General features: G+C 40.3%; 1 protein-coding gene across 1 annotated transcript in view; it reads right to left on the bottom strand.

The window, feature by feature from the left end:
* Window positions 1-780: 780 nt before the first annotated feature.
* Window positions 781-12,704, bottom strand: part of PARL (presenilin associated rhomboid like) — a 53,614-nt gene continuing 41,690 nt past the window's right edge. Inside the window, exons 8-10 of the mRNA XM_069559128.1 lie at window positions 3,606-3,707; window positions 3,371-3,468; window positions 781-1,104 (exon numbers count right to left, since the gene is read on the bottom strand). Of these exons, the coding sequence (XP_069415229.1) occupies window positions 993-1,104; window positions 3,371-3,468; window positions 3,606-3,707 (312 nt within the window). The 3' untranslated portion in view covers window positions 781-992. The remainder of the gene's footprint in view (window positions 1,105-3,370; window positions 3,469-3,605; window positions 3,708-12,704) is intronic.

Raw genomic sequence — 12,704 nt, 5'->3', positions numbered from 1 at the left:
CATAGTCGAACAATTCCTTGGTGCTGGGCACATACTGCCATTTAGCTCCTAACATCGTGTGAGGTGGGCACCGCTCCCTCTCATTGTCATGAAACCCAATGCTCCGTGCCCGCCACCATACAAGCCCGGCCCTCTACAGCACAAGGTGCAAAATTTGGCATAACCTTTTGAGATGACCAAAAGACCCCAAAACTCCCCTATAAATCCTTTCAAGAAAAACTTTTAAATTCTCAAATTACATTTCCTAGAAATAACTGTCAATCATGAGAAGTTGTTCCACTACAGTGAAGCTACGACAACCCCCGTCTGCTATGTCAGTAAGATGCTCCACTTCAGAGAATGGACATTTTCCAATGTAAGATGCAGTTAGGCTCAGATTCAAGTTCGAATTTATCCAGGATAGTTCCTTCTAATTCTTAATTTAGCTTAATTTTAACCTAGAAAGCAAAACCTAAAAATAGCTTTTTGTATATGACACTCACTGCCACAAAGTATTACCTACCTTTCCTGGGAAAAATTTAGAAAACACTGCAGCTGTTATTTCAGACCATGCCAGAGAGAAGATGTTCTTAATTTTTACCTGTCAACCAAGCAAGGAAAGGGGTAGGTAAGTAAGAGTAAATATTTCACAGAGGTGCTAGAAGGCTGACATTAAAAAGCAAGCACTTCTGACCTTTCCATGTGCACACTCTTCAGGTTCAGGCGCATGTTAAATAGAACAACGAACAGTGAGATTCCAGGCCAGCACTAGTGCTCTTCAAAAGAGACACACACCCTCTGTTTACAAACTAGAGAGATATAAACCTTTATTTCACAACTTTGTCATAATTCACTTTCTAATGAGACATGTTCTGGGGACAGTTTAAAATACTGGGAAAGCTAGATGCTGAATATCTTCCAGGCAGGAGCAAAGATGTGGTCACTCCAGGGCCGCTGCATTCCTGGGCCTTCAGGCAGCACAGACCAGACGAGCCAGTATTGTCCAGCCCCAGTTACTTAGAGCCACCTCCTTTTTTGGGGCTGTTAGTCCTCATTTCATGCCAAATTTTCACTAGAGGCTCCCTGTTCTTCCAAATGAGTTCATGACCGTAAGTAATATACCATCTGGGGAAAAGAAGAACAAACCAGGTCCAACATTCAAACAGTATGACATACAAATAACAAGTACCACGATACCACGTTGACATCTTAAAACCTGAATGCCACTGTCACTAACCAGCATATTAAAATAGCTGATTACTTAATATAGATCAATGACTTACCTTTAATACACAGACTATATAAAAGATGGAAGTAGAATGGAACCAAACGTGACTACTCCAGAAGTACCACACACATACTACTTCTAATTCACCATAGCCCTGCAAGTCAAATACTATCACTTTCCCCATTTACAAACATGAAGAAACCGAGTCTGAGAGAAAGTCATTTGCCCAAATGCTAACAGCTTCTAAGTGGTCAATCAAGGACTCACTCACAGGTCAGACTGATTCTAAATCTGGACTCTTTTTTATTATGTCAAGTGTACGAAATGTCAAGAGTTAGAATTTACTAATAATGATGGCTATACTTAAAACAAGAGAAAGAAGACCACCCTAAGATTCAAATGCAATTATAAAACTCTTACAAGAAACAAAACACTTGTCAGGACTTTCCATTAATGAAGTGTCTTCTAAAATGTTTTTAACCTTATTTCAAGCAAAGAGTCAAATACTTTAATCTTATGGGTACATTGTTTTGATTATACGCCCAAGTTCAAATGTAACTGGTCATTTGGTTAAATTAAAATTAGGAAAATATTTCAAACTAGCTTCTGCCTCTTTTTGGCAGCAGCATCACAGTCTTAGCACTCAGTCTGAAACTCCAGCTCTGCAATGACTCGCTTTGTGACCTTGGACAACTCCTCCTTTCAACAGCTTCCTTTCTACAAGCTGGAATATCTCACAGGATGTTAAGAGTATTAAATTAGACCTTAGCTTAGGCACATAGTAAATATTCAATACACATTAGCTGTCATTACTGCAGCAGTACAAGGTGAAGACCATAAAATGTGCTCCAGGGACATAAAGTCAAAGAAATGTGCAGAAGGTTACTAACAGAATCAGTACCATTTTATAAATATTTCTCAACCTAGATTAAAGATGTCAGAAAAGATGAATTCTGGATATGACTGAGATCGAGTAAATGAAAGGAGCTGAAACTAGAAACAGCAAAAAGAAAGGATTCCTCTGCCTTTCAGATCCTGGACTTCAAAAATACACCTGATTCAGTTTTCAGAAAAAGGTCATCTAATTATAGTTGAGAAAAATAAAAAACTGCTGAGGAAAAGCTCCTTTAAGTATACATTTAAGTATACAGGTAAATTTAGAGTTCATAAAACAGAACCCCTTTCATCAATCTTTATGTTTCTCATACTATAATATCAGGTCAGTTTCTACTATTTATAATGTGCTGCTGTTAAAGCTCGAACTCACACATGCTATTCTTTAATCATCACTGAAAATTATAAATGGCATAATGGCACTTAGTTCCACCGCCTACTGGGCAAAACTGCTCCACTAAGAATAGATTTTTATTTTCAATTAAAAAAATCTAAGTTTTCCCACTGTCGTGAAATAAAGTAAAAATCAAATAAAGGTCAAAGGTAACATTTATGCAAGAAAACAGGGGCCATCATGGATCCAGCACACCAGACAGACCAGGTCTGCTGAAGGGCCTCTCATCTGTCTATAGTTCTACGGTGGCATCGCTATAGCACTGCTATGTTTTAGGCCTGAACCACAAGTGGGAGATCTTGTAACCACAAGACAACTGTAATCACTATGGTGTGACGGGCAAAAAAGGCTTTGGATCCGGGTGCAGATGCTCAGTAAGCAGTCAACGCTCACTGATGGCATCGGCCTCTACCCCAGCCATGCTGCGCTCACCAGCACGCTCACCGCAGGCAGAAGACCAGTTCCACCCACTCAGGGTGTCTGCCCAGCACTGCTGAGGTCAGCAGTGTGGCGACTGGGCAGGGCAGAGGTGGCTGGAGAATAGGGGAAGAATACAGCACAGACTCGGGGCTGGGGAACAGTATCCAAGAAGGGCTAGGAACTGTGACAGGTCATGAGTTGGGGTGATATAAGGTTAAGGGTAGGGTAAAGGCACAGAGGGTCTCTCTCTACAAATGACCAAGGCAGGAGAAGGGCCAAGAGTCCCCCATTCCCACTGCACACGTGAAGCGGCTCAAGACCAAAGCAAACCGCACTGCGATTTCCTTGCCCTCGCAACCTTGCCTGCCCTGCTTCCACACCTGAACTAACTGCCTTACTCAGGGGAAAGGAAGGAGAGGACCTGAGAAATGTCGGTCAGCCATACTCAGACTTACATTCCAAAGAGAGCTCCCCCAAGATGTGCTGCATGATCAAAAAATTTCCATCCCAGGATCATTCCTGCTGTATCCATGGCAATAATGGCTTTTAGGGCCTGAAAGCCAGAAAAGAGAACAGAACTGATACAACTTTGATTGTTCCAGCATTGACATTTCTAATTTAAGGGCAAGAATTCAGTCAATGTAAAAATATCACCCTGTCCCCAGCACTTCACGTCATAAAAATACTCACATTCCCTGCTGTGAACGTGAACATTGGAAGGAAGATGATGGCGAGTCTCCCTTCCGGGATCTTAGTGCAAACGGCTGCAAGGACAGTCATGATTGCGCCCGACTGCAAACCAACACATAGGGGAAAATGTGAAACTCTCACTGTTCACCTGTTTAGGACTACAAAGTCTAAAGCAGAAATACTTCTTCCAGAAAGCTTATAAGCCATACATTTCTAGGGGAGCAAAGTTAAACAACTTTCCATTACTAATGTACAAAATAACAAGCAAAGGGGCTCCAAGTCCACGATACAGTAACCACCTGGCAAGGACTAAACTACAGGCAGTAAGATGTAACAATGTCAGCACTTGACAAACTTCAGGAACCCTGTCACATGCATCACCATATTTAGAGGCTAAAAATGGACTTCTCAAACCTCAACAGAACTCCTTCAATCAGCGAGTGAGCATGAATTCTCCCAATACGCACATGTGTGGAATTCCTCCCAAATTTAATGCTTTATCATAACTCATGTGAACTTTGTATCCTACTTCATAACACTAAATATTTTCCTTAAAAGAATTTAACAAATGTTCTGCTCCAGGAAAGCATGCCAAATTTGTCCCGTGGCTCTCCATGACCCACCCCTCACAGAATCCTCCCAGGGACACACATGCATCTGCCTGCTTGAGAAGCACTTTCCTTCACAATCTTGTATCTGAGAATAAAAATAATCGAAACTTCACAACCTTATGACCCGTAAGTCAATCATCTCTTGTTATAACTGAAATTATAATTGCTATACAGTTTTATCATCTATAGTGTTTCTCCACATTGCTACAAATCGTCATAATTTAAGTTGATGATGGCTATGAAATACCTGCTGGATAAATTACGACAATGTAACTAAACTTTCTTAATGTCACATGTTCCCAATTTCTCTGGATGGTACAATAACTGAGAAACTGAACCATAATCCCTTGTTTACATTAAATCTCAAGATCATGATTCATTCGAACAGTTGGGCCCTATGCTAGACGCTGAGGATACAGAGGGAATAAAGTCAACAACTCCTGCCTTAATGGAGCTCACAGACTGGCACAAAAGACTAAAACAAGTAAAAGCAACAAAGCATGGTCAGCTATGACGGGGGGCTCGGCAGCCGCCGAACTTTTCCAAAGCAGTATCAGTGCTTTACTCCATCAGCATTATACGAGATTTCAGTTTCTCCACATCCTCACCAGCACCTGGGATGATCTAATCATCTTTGAGATATAGTGATATCTCAGTATGGGCTTTATTTTCATTTTCCTAATGACTAATGATGTTCATCTTTACATGTGGTTATTTGCTATTCATATATCTTCTTCGAAGCATCTGTTCAAACTTTTGCCCGTTCTATAATTTCTTTATATAGTCTGACACACGTTTTATCAGACTTCTGACGGGCAAATATTTTCTTTTAGGATGTTATCTTTTAACACTGTCATTGGAAGATTGTAAATTTTTAGCTTACATAAAGCCTGATTATCATTTGTTTTCTTATGGGTCCTGCTTTGTGGTGTCTCAACTATGAAGTCTTTGTCTAATGTAAGATCACAATGAGTTTTTTCTACATTTTCTACTATAAGTTTTTATCTTAGGTTTTACATTTAGGTCTGTGTTTCACTTTGAAGAAAACTTCAAAATACTCCTGAACCAGATTTAACTTTTACCATTCTGCCACATTTCACTTATTTTCTCTCCATACAATACTTTTTTATCCTGAAACATTTGAGAGTAGGTGTATATCAGACCCTTTTACTCCTAAATACTTCAGTGTATACTTCCTTATATTAATATATCCTACAAAATAGTTCTCAATTTCAAGAAATTTTACATTGATACAATATTTTCATTTAATCTACAGAACATACTCCAGTCTTGTTCATTCTTCCACTAGTGCCCTTGCGGCTGTTTCCCCCACTTATTGCATACAGTCGTCCTGTCTCTTTGCTTTCCTAAAAGCTGGACCATTTCCCCAGCCTTTTTTTTTTTTTTCAAAGGGGGGGGTCCATTTTCATTAAAAGCCTCTGATTAAAAAAGGTGAAAATAAAGGATATCTGCATAGAGTAAGCCAAACATTTTCCTAAACAAAAAGCTGTGGAAATTCCCTGGTGGCCTGGTGGTTAAGAATCTACGCTTCTACTGCCAGGGGCCAGAGTTTGATCCCTGGTTGCGGAACTAAGATCTCACAAGCTGTGCAGTACGACCAAAAAATAAATACAATAAAATGTCATTAAAAAAAATAAAAAGCAAGTTGCCATTTATTCAGACACATAAATACTTTCAAATCTGTGTAATATAAAGGTCACTCTGAGAAAATTTTAGAAGGATAATGGGACTGCCTACCTTTAAAATAGTAAGTACAATAAGTTATAGTCACAAAAAAAATGGCTTTACATAGAATGGCTATTAAGAATTTTCTTTAATATTTAAATTTCTGTAATGAGCACTTTAGGCTTTCCAGGTGGCTCAGTAGTAAAGAGTCCACTGGAATTGCAAAAGGCCTGCAATGCAGGTGTCCTGCTTTCAATCCCTGGGTTGGGAAGATTCCCCTGGAAAGGAAATGGCAATCCACTCTAGTATTCTTCCCTGGGAAATCCCATGGATAGAGGAGCCTAGTGGGCTACAATCCATGGGTTCACAAAGGAGTTAGACATGACTTAGCAACTAAACAAAAACAATGAACACTTTAGATGGAGAAAATAATCATCAATAAAGAAGGAAGAATCCCTCAGAAGAAATGGAGTAGTCCTCACAGTCAATCAAAGAGTCTGAAATGCAGTACTTGAGTGCTCCATTCATTTTCAAGGCAAACCATTCAACATCACAATTATCCAAGTCTGTGCCCCAATCACTAATGCTGAAGATGAAACTGGATGGTTCTATGAAGACTGTCTGACACCAAAAAAAAGATGTTCTTTTCATCATAGGGGCCTGGAATGCAAACGTAGGAAGTCAAAAGACAGCTGTGATAATAGCCAAGTTTGGCCTTGGAGTACAAAATGAAGCAAAGCAAAGGCTAACAGAGTTTTACCAAGAGAATGCACTGGTCATAGAAAACACCCTTTTCCAACACAAGAGACAACTCTACACATGGACATCACCAGATGGTCAATACTGAAATTGGACTGATAATATTCTTTGCAGCCAAAGATGGAGAAGCTCTATACAGTCAGCAAAAACAAAACTGGAAGTTGGCCCAGATCATGAGCTACTTATTGCAAAATACAGAGTTATATTGAAGAAAATAGGGAAAACCATTAGGCCATTCAGGTATGACCTAAATCAACTCCCTTATGATTAACAGTGGAAGTGACAAACAGATTCAAGGGATTAGGTCTGGTAGATAGAGTGCCTGAAGAACTATGGAAGGAAGTTCGTTAACACTATACAACAGGTGGTGACCAAAATCATCTCCAAGAAAAAGCAATGCAAAAAGGCAAAATGGTTGCTGAGGAAGGCTTACAAACAACTAGGTAGAGAAGCAAAAGGCAAAGGAGGAAAGGTAGGATATACCCATCCGAATGCAGAGTTCCGAAGAATAGCATGGAGAGGTACAGTCTTCTTAAGTGAACAATGCAAAGAAAGAGAGGAAAACAAAATGGGAAAGACCAGAGATCTCAAGAAAATTAGAGATACCAAGGGAACATTTCATGCAAAGATGGGCTCGATAAAGGACAGAAATGGTACAGACCTAACAGAAGCAGAAGATATTAAGAAGAGGTGGCAAGAATACACAGAAGAACTGTACAAATATGGTCTTAAAAACCCACAAAACCACGAAGGTGTGACACTAACCTACAGCCAGACATCCTGGAGTGCAAAGTCAAGTGGGCCTTAGAAAGCATTACTACAAACCAAAGCTAGTGGAAGTGATGGAATTCCAGCTGAGCTATTTCAAATCCTAAAAGATGATGCTATTAAAGTGCTGCACTCAATATGCCAGAACATTTGGAAAACTCAGCAGTGGCCACAGGACTGGAAAAGGTCGGTTTTCATTCTAATCCCAAAGAAGAGCAATGCCAAAAACTGTTCAAACTACTGCACAATTGCACTCATTTAACACCCTAGCAAGGTAATCCTCAAAATCCTTCAAGCTAGGCTTCAACACTACATGAACCGAGAATTATCAGATGTACAAGATGGATTTAGAAAAGGCAGAGGAACCAGAGATCAAATTGCTAACATCCACTGGATCATACAAAAAGCAAGGGAATTCCAAAAAAAACCATCTACTTCTGCTTCACTGATTATGCTAAAGCCTTTGACTGTATGGATCACAACAAACTGTAGAAAATTCTTAAATTTTCTTAAAGAGATGGGAATCTCTTTAAGGCAGATCACCTTACCTGCTTCCTGAGAAACTTGTACACAGGTCAAGAAGCAAGTTAGAAATGGACATGGAACAACGGACTGGTTCCAAATCAGGAAAGAGTACGTCAAGGCTGTATATTGGCACTCTGCTTATTTAACTTATATGTAGAGTATGTCATGCAAAATGCCAGACTGGATGAAGCACAACCTGGAATCAAGATTGCTGGGGGAAATAACAACCACCTCAGATATGCAGATGACACCACCCTTATGGCAAAAAGCCCAGAGGAATTGAAGAGCCTCTCGATGAAAGTCAAAGAGGAGAGTGAAAAAGCTGGTTTAAATTCAACATTCAAAAAACTATGATCATGGCATCTGGTCCCAAAACTTCATGACACATAGATGGGGAAAGAATGGAAACAGTGACAAATTTTAATTTCTTGGGCTCCAAAATCACTGTAGATGGTGACTGCAGCCATGAAATTAAAAGACGCTCGCTCCTTGGTAGGAAAGCTATGACAAACCTAGACAGCGTATTGAAAAGCAGAGGCATTACTTTGCCAACAAAGGTCCGTCTAGTCAAAGCTATGGTTTTTCCAGTGGTCATGTATGGATGTGAGAGTTGGACCACAAGAAAGCTGAGCACCGAAGAATTGATGCTTTTAAACTGTGGTGTTGGAGAAGACTCTTGAGAGTCCCTTGGACTGCAAAGAGATCAAACCAGTCAATCCTAAAGGAAATCAATCCTGAATATTCACTGGAAGGACTGATGCTGAAGCTCCAACACTGTCACCTGATATGAAGAGCGAAATCATTGGAAAAGACCCTGATGCTAGGAAAGACTGAGGGCAGGAGAAGGGGGAGACAGAGACAGCATCACCAACTCAATAGACACGAGTCTGAGCAAACTCTGGGAGGCTGTGAAGGACAGGGAAGCCTGGAGTGATAACTGTTCATGGAGCTGCAAAGAGTCAGACACGACTGAGCAACTGAACAAACAACAATGGGGAAGCAATTTCGATAGTATAGGATTTTAACGCTCGTCTTTAAATTCAGCTAACCACGTTGTTTGTTTCATTGGAGAGAAAGTTTAATTTTACTGGTTTTTTTCCTTTCTCAGAAAATAAGGTCTCAACCTGATTTCTTCTGAGTTTTGTTGACTTTTTAAGGCTTTATTTAAAAATCTAGGATACATAAGTTACATATCTGCTATAAAGCAGGAAAGGTGAGGGGTTACTCTTTAACTTTCAAATTCTCAGTGACACTGACATCCACTCTTTTTAATATAGTATATGCTGATAGATTGGAGAAGGAAATGGCAACCCACTCCAGTATTTTTGCCTGGAGAATCCCATGGACAGAGGAGCCTGGCAGGCTACAGTCCAGGGGGTCACAAGAGCTGGACATGACTTAGTGACTAAACCACCACCATACTAACAGATTATGGGGGCAGATGCTGAACTTCTAGCCAGAACAAATCTTTCAGGGAGTCATGAACCCAAACCCATACAGACCCTAGAGGTCTGCCTCTTTGGTTAAAGGTAAGAATCTTTTATTCTCCACTCATAACTTGATTATACAGCCTGTAAGTTATGCATAAAGGTCAACTCATTATTAGGAAACCAATTTTCATAAATACTTTTCTTTATTTAATCTTCATGTATGTTATCATATAAAAGCTTTTTGTGTGTGATTTTTTAAAACTATGAATTTTAAATGAATTTGCTTTAAGAAGCCTTTTGTTTCTGCAAGCTGCTGCTGCTGCTAAGTCACTTCAGTCGTGTCCGACTCTGTGCGACCCCACACACGGCAGCCCACCAGGCTCCGCCGTCCCTGGGATTCTCCAGGCAAGAACACTGGAGTGGGTTGCCATTTCCTTCTCCAATGCATGAAAGTGAAAAGTGAAAGTGACTCAATGAGTCGTGTCCAACTCTCAGCGACCCCATGGACTGCAGCCTACCAGGCTCCTCCGTCCATGGGATTTTCCAGACAAAAGTACTGGAGTGGGATGCCACTGCCTTCTCCTTCTGCAAGCTACATACTGCTAAAAACCCCAGGCGTTATATGTAAAACAAATAAAAGACAACTCTGAAAAGCTTAGAAAGGAAAGCAGCCCAGCTAGAAACCTTAGGAGCCAAGGAACAACATAGTGGTGAGTTTTCTTTTGGCCTCATGCTGCTCAGACTGGGCTCTGGTGAAGCTCACAACCTGGAAACACAAATGAACTCAGACAAAATAGGTCTGTACCCAAAAATGCTCATTCTAGCCAAAGGAACAAGAAAGCAGTCTAGCAAGACAAAAAGTTTTCAGACAACAACCACTCTACTCCAGAACATTACAGAAACAACCATGGTCTGATCCCCATCAGCAAAAGCTGAGTGCAGAGTCTGGACTTCCATTCTTAAAGACTAACAAGGCACGCCACCCTCTGACAGGGTGGTGCCAGTGGAGGTCACTCACGTAGCAGTAATAAGGCACTCTTGCTCCTCCTAGACAGAGTGGTATTAGCAGAGGTCTACTGAGGAGCCAGAACTCCCCACCCTGCAGTAACAAGAGCCCTTCCCCACCACAGTCAAAGGGGCTGGAGTGGGGAACCTGGACTACCAACCTCACCCAGCAGTAGCGGTTAGAGCACTGTCAGAGGCGGCCTGCCACACAGATTTAATTAAGATTAAAGTCTCATAATGTAATACCCAAAATGTCCAGGTTTCACTTAAAAATCACTTATCAGGGAATTCCCTGCAGGTCCAGTGGTTAGGACTCAACACTTTCAGTGCCGTGGCCCAGGTTCAATTTCTAGTCAGGGATCTAAGATCTCCCAAGTAGCATGGCCTGGCCAAAAAAATAAATAAAATTAAATTAAAATTAAAGTCATCCATTATTCCAAGAACCAGAAAAATCTCAACTCGAATGAGAAAAGATACCAACCATCAAGATGACACAGATGTTAGAATTATTTAACAAGCATTTTAAAGCAGCCATCATAAAAGTGATTCAACAAGCAATCACAAACATGCTTTAAACAAGTTAAAAAAACAGCATAGAAATAGAAAGGCTCAAAGAAATAGAAGATATCAAGAAAAATGAAAACTAAAAACTGTAATAATCTAAATAAAAACAATGAATGACTCAAGAAGAATGGAAAGGACAGAAATGATTAATCAGTTACCTTGAGACAGAATAGCAATTACCCAATATGAACCACAGAGAAAAAATAGACTTTAAAAAAAGTTACTGGGGTTTTAGGGATAATAAACTATCTAACATCATGTCAGAGTCCCAGAAAGAGAGAAGAAAAAGGGCAAGGCAGAAAAGGGACCTGAAGAAACAGCTGACCAACTCCCAAAAGACATAAACCTAAATATGCAAGAAACTGAGTGAACCACAAACACGGTAAACACAGATGTCCAAGATGAGACACACAGTTAAACTTCTGAAACTAAAGAAAAAGGAAAAGGTCTAGAAAGTGGTACTAGAAAATGACATCTTACCTGCAAGGGGAAAAGCTACTTGAACGACAAGTAGCTTTCTCTGAATTTCTCTTCAGAGATTATGGAGGTAAAAAAAAAGCGGCACAATGTTTTTCAATTGCTGAAAGAACTGAGCCTGGAGTTTTATATCCAATGAAAATATCCTTCAGAAATGAAGGGAAGAAAAAAAAAAATGAAAGGGAAATTAAAACACTCTCAGAACAAAGAAAACTTGAGAATCCGTCACAGCAGACCTAACTGGCTAGGGGCTGAAGGAGTGGCTAAGAGAAGTTTTCTACACAATGAAATGACAGGAGGAGGAGGAAATCTTGGATCATCAGAACGAATCAAGGAAAAAGTAAAAATTATGTGTAAATACAATAGATTGTCCTTCTATCTTGGAATTTTCTAACTCATGTTTATTGGTTGAAGCAAAAATCATAAATGTATGCAAAGGAAATATTTAAGACAATTACAATCTGGAGAAGGAATGGGGCAAAAAGTGAGGTAAGGCTCACTTCACTCAAATTAGTAAAATGATACCACAAGTAGATTGTGGTAGTGATATACATAGATTGTAGTACCCAGAGCAAACGTTAAAAAGTTATACAAAGAGATATACTCCAGAACACTACTGGTGTTCAGTCGCTAAGTCCTATCCAACTCTTTGTTACCCCATGGACTGCAGCACACCATGCTTCCCTGTCCTTCCAGAACACTATAGATAAGTCAAAATGAAACGCCAAATGAATCTGCACTAGCTATCGTTTTGTTTCACTTGCAACTTTTTAAGAAAGAGACTGAAGATACTCTCCTAAGCATGAGAAATCAGTTTATGTATAGTTTAGATTAGTGATAAGCTAAATCAATGAAGTTACAGCAAGCAGGTTATCATAATGCTGGTAAGTCGCTTGTCGTGTCCGACTCTGTGTGACCCCATAGACGGCAGCCCACCAGGCTCCCCCGTCCCTGGGATTCTCCAGGCAAGAACACTGGCGTGGGTTGCCATTTCCTTCTCCAATGCATCAAAGTAAAAAGTGAAACTGAAGTTGCTCAGTTGTGTCCGACTCTTTGCGACTCCATGGACTGCAGCCCACCAGGCTCCTCCGTCCATGGGATTCTCCAGGCAAGAGTACTGGAGTGGGGTGCCATTGCATAACATTGGTATGCAAATTCAGCCAATGATAAACTATTTATAAACACAACCATGCAAACTCTATGGGATGCAGCAAAAGCAGCTCTTGGAGGGACGTTCACAGCAACACAACTTCTTTAAGACGCAAGAACAACCT

The sequence above is a fragment of the Ovis canadensis genome, chromosome 1 (genome assembly GCF_042477335.2).
Source record: "Ovis canadensis isolate MfBH-ARS-UI-01 breed Bighorn chromosome 1, ARS-UI_OviCan_v2, whole genome shotgun sequence".
NCBI classification, from domain to species: Eukaryota; Metazoa; Chordata; class Mammalia; order Artiodactyla; family Bovidae; genus Ovis; species Ovis canadensis.
The sequence above is the reverse complement of the archived record's forward strand: the minus strand, read 5'-3'. Positions and strand labels throughout refer to the sequence as shown.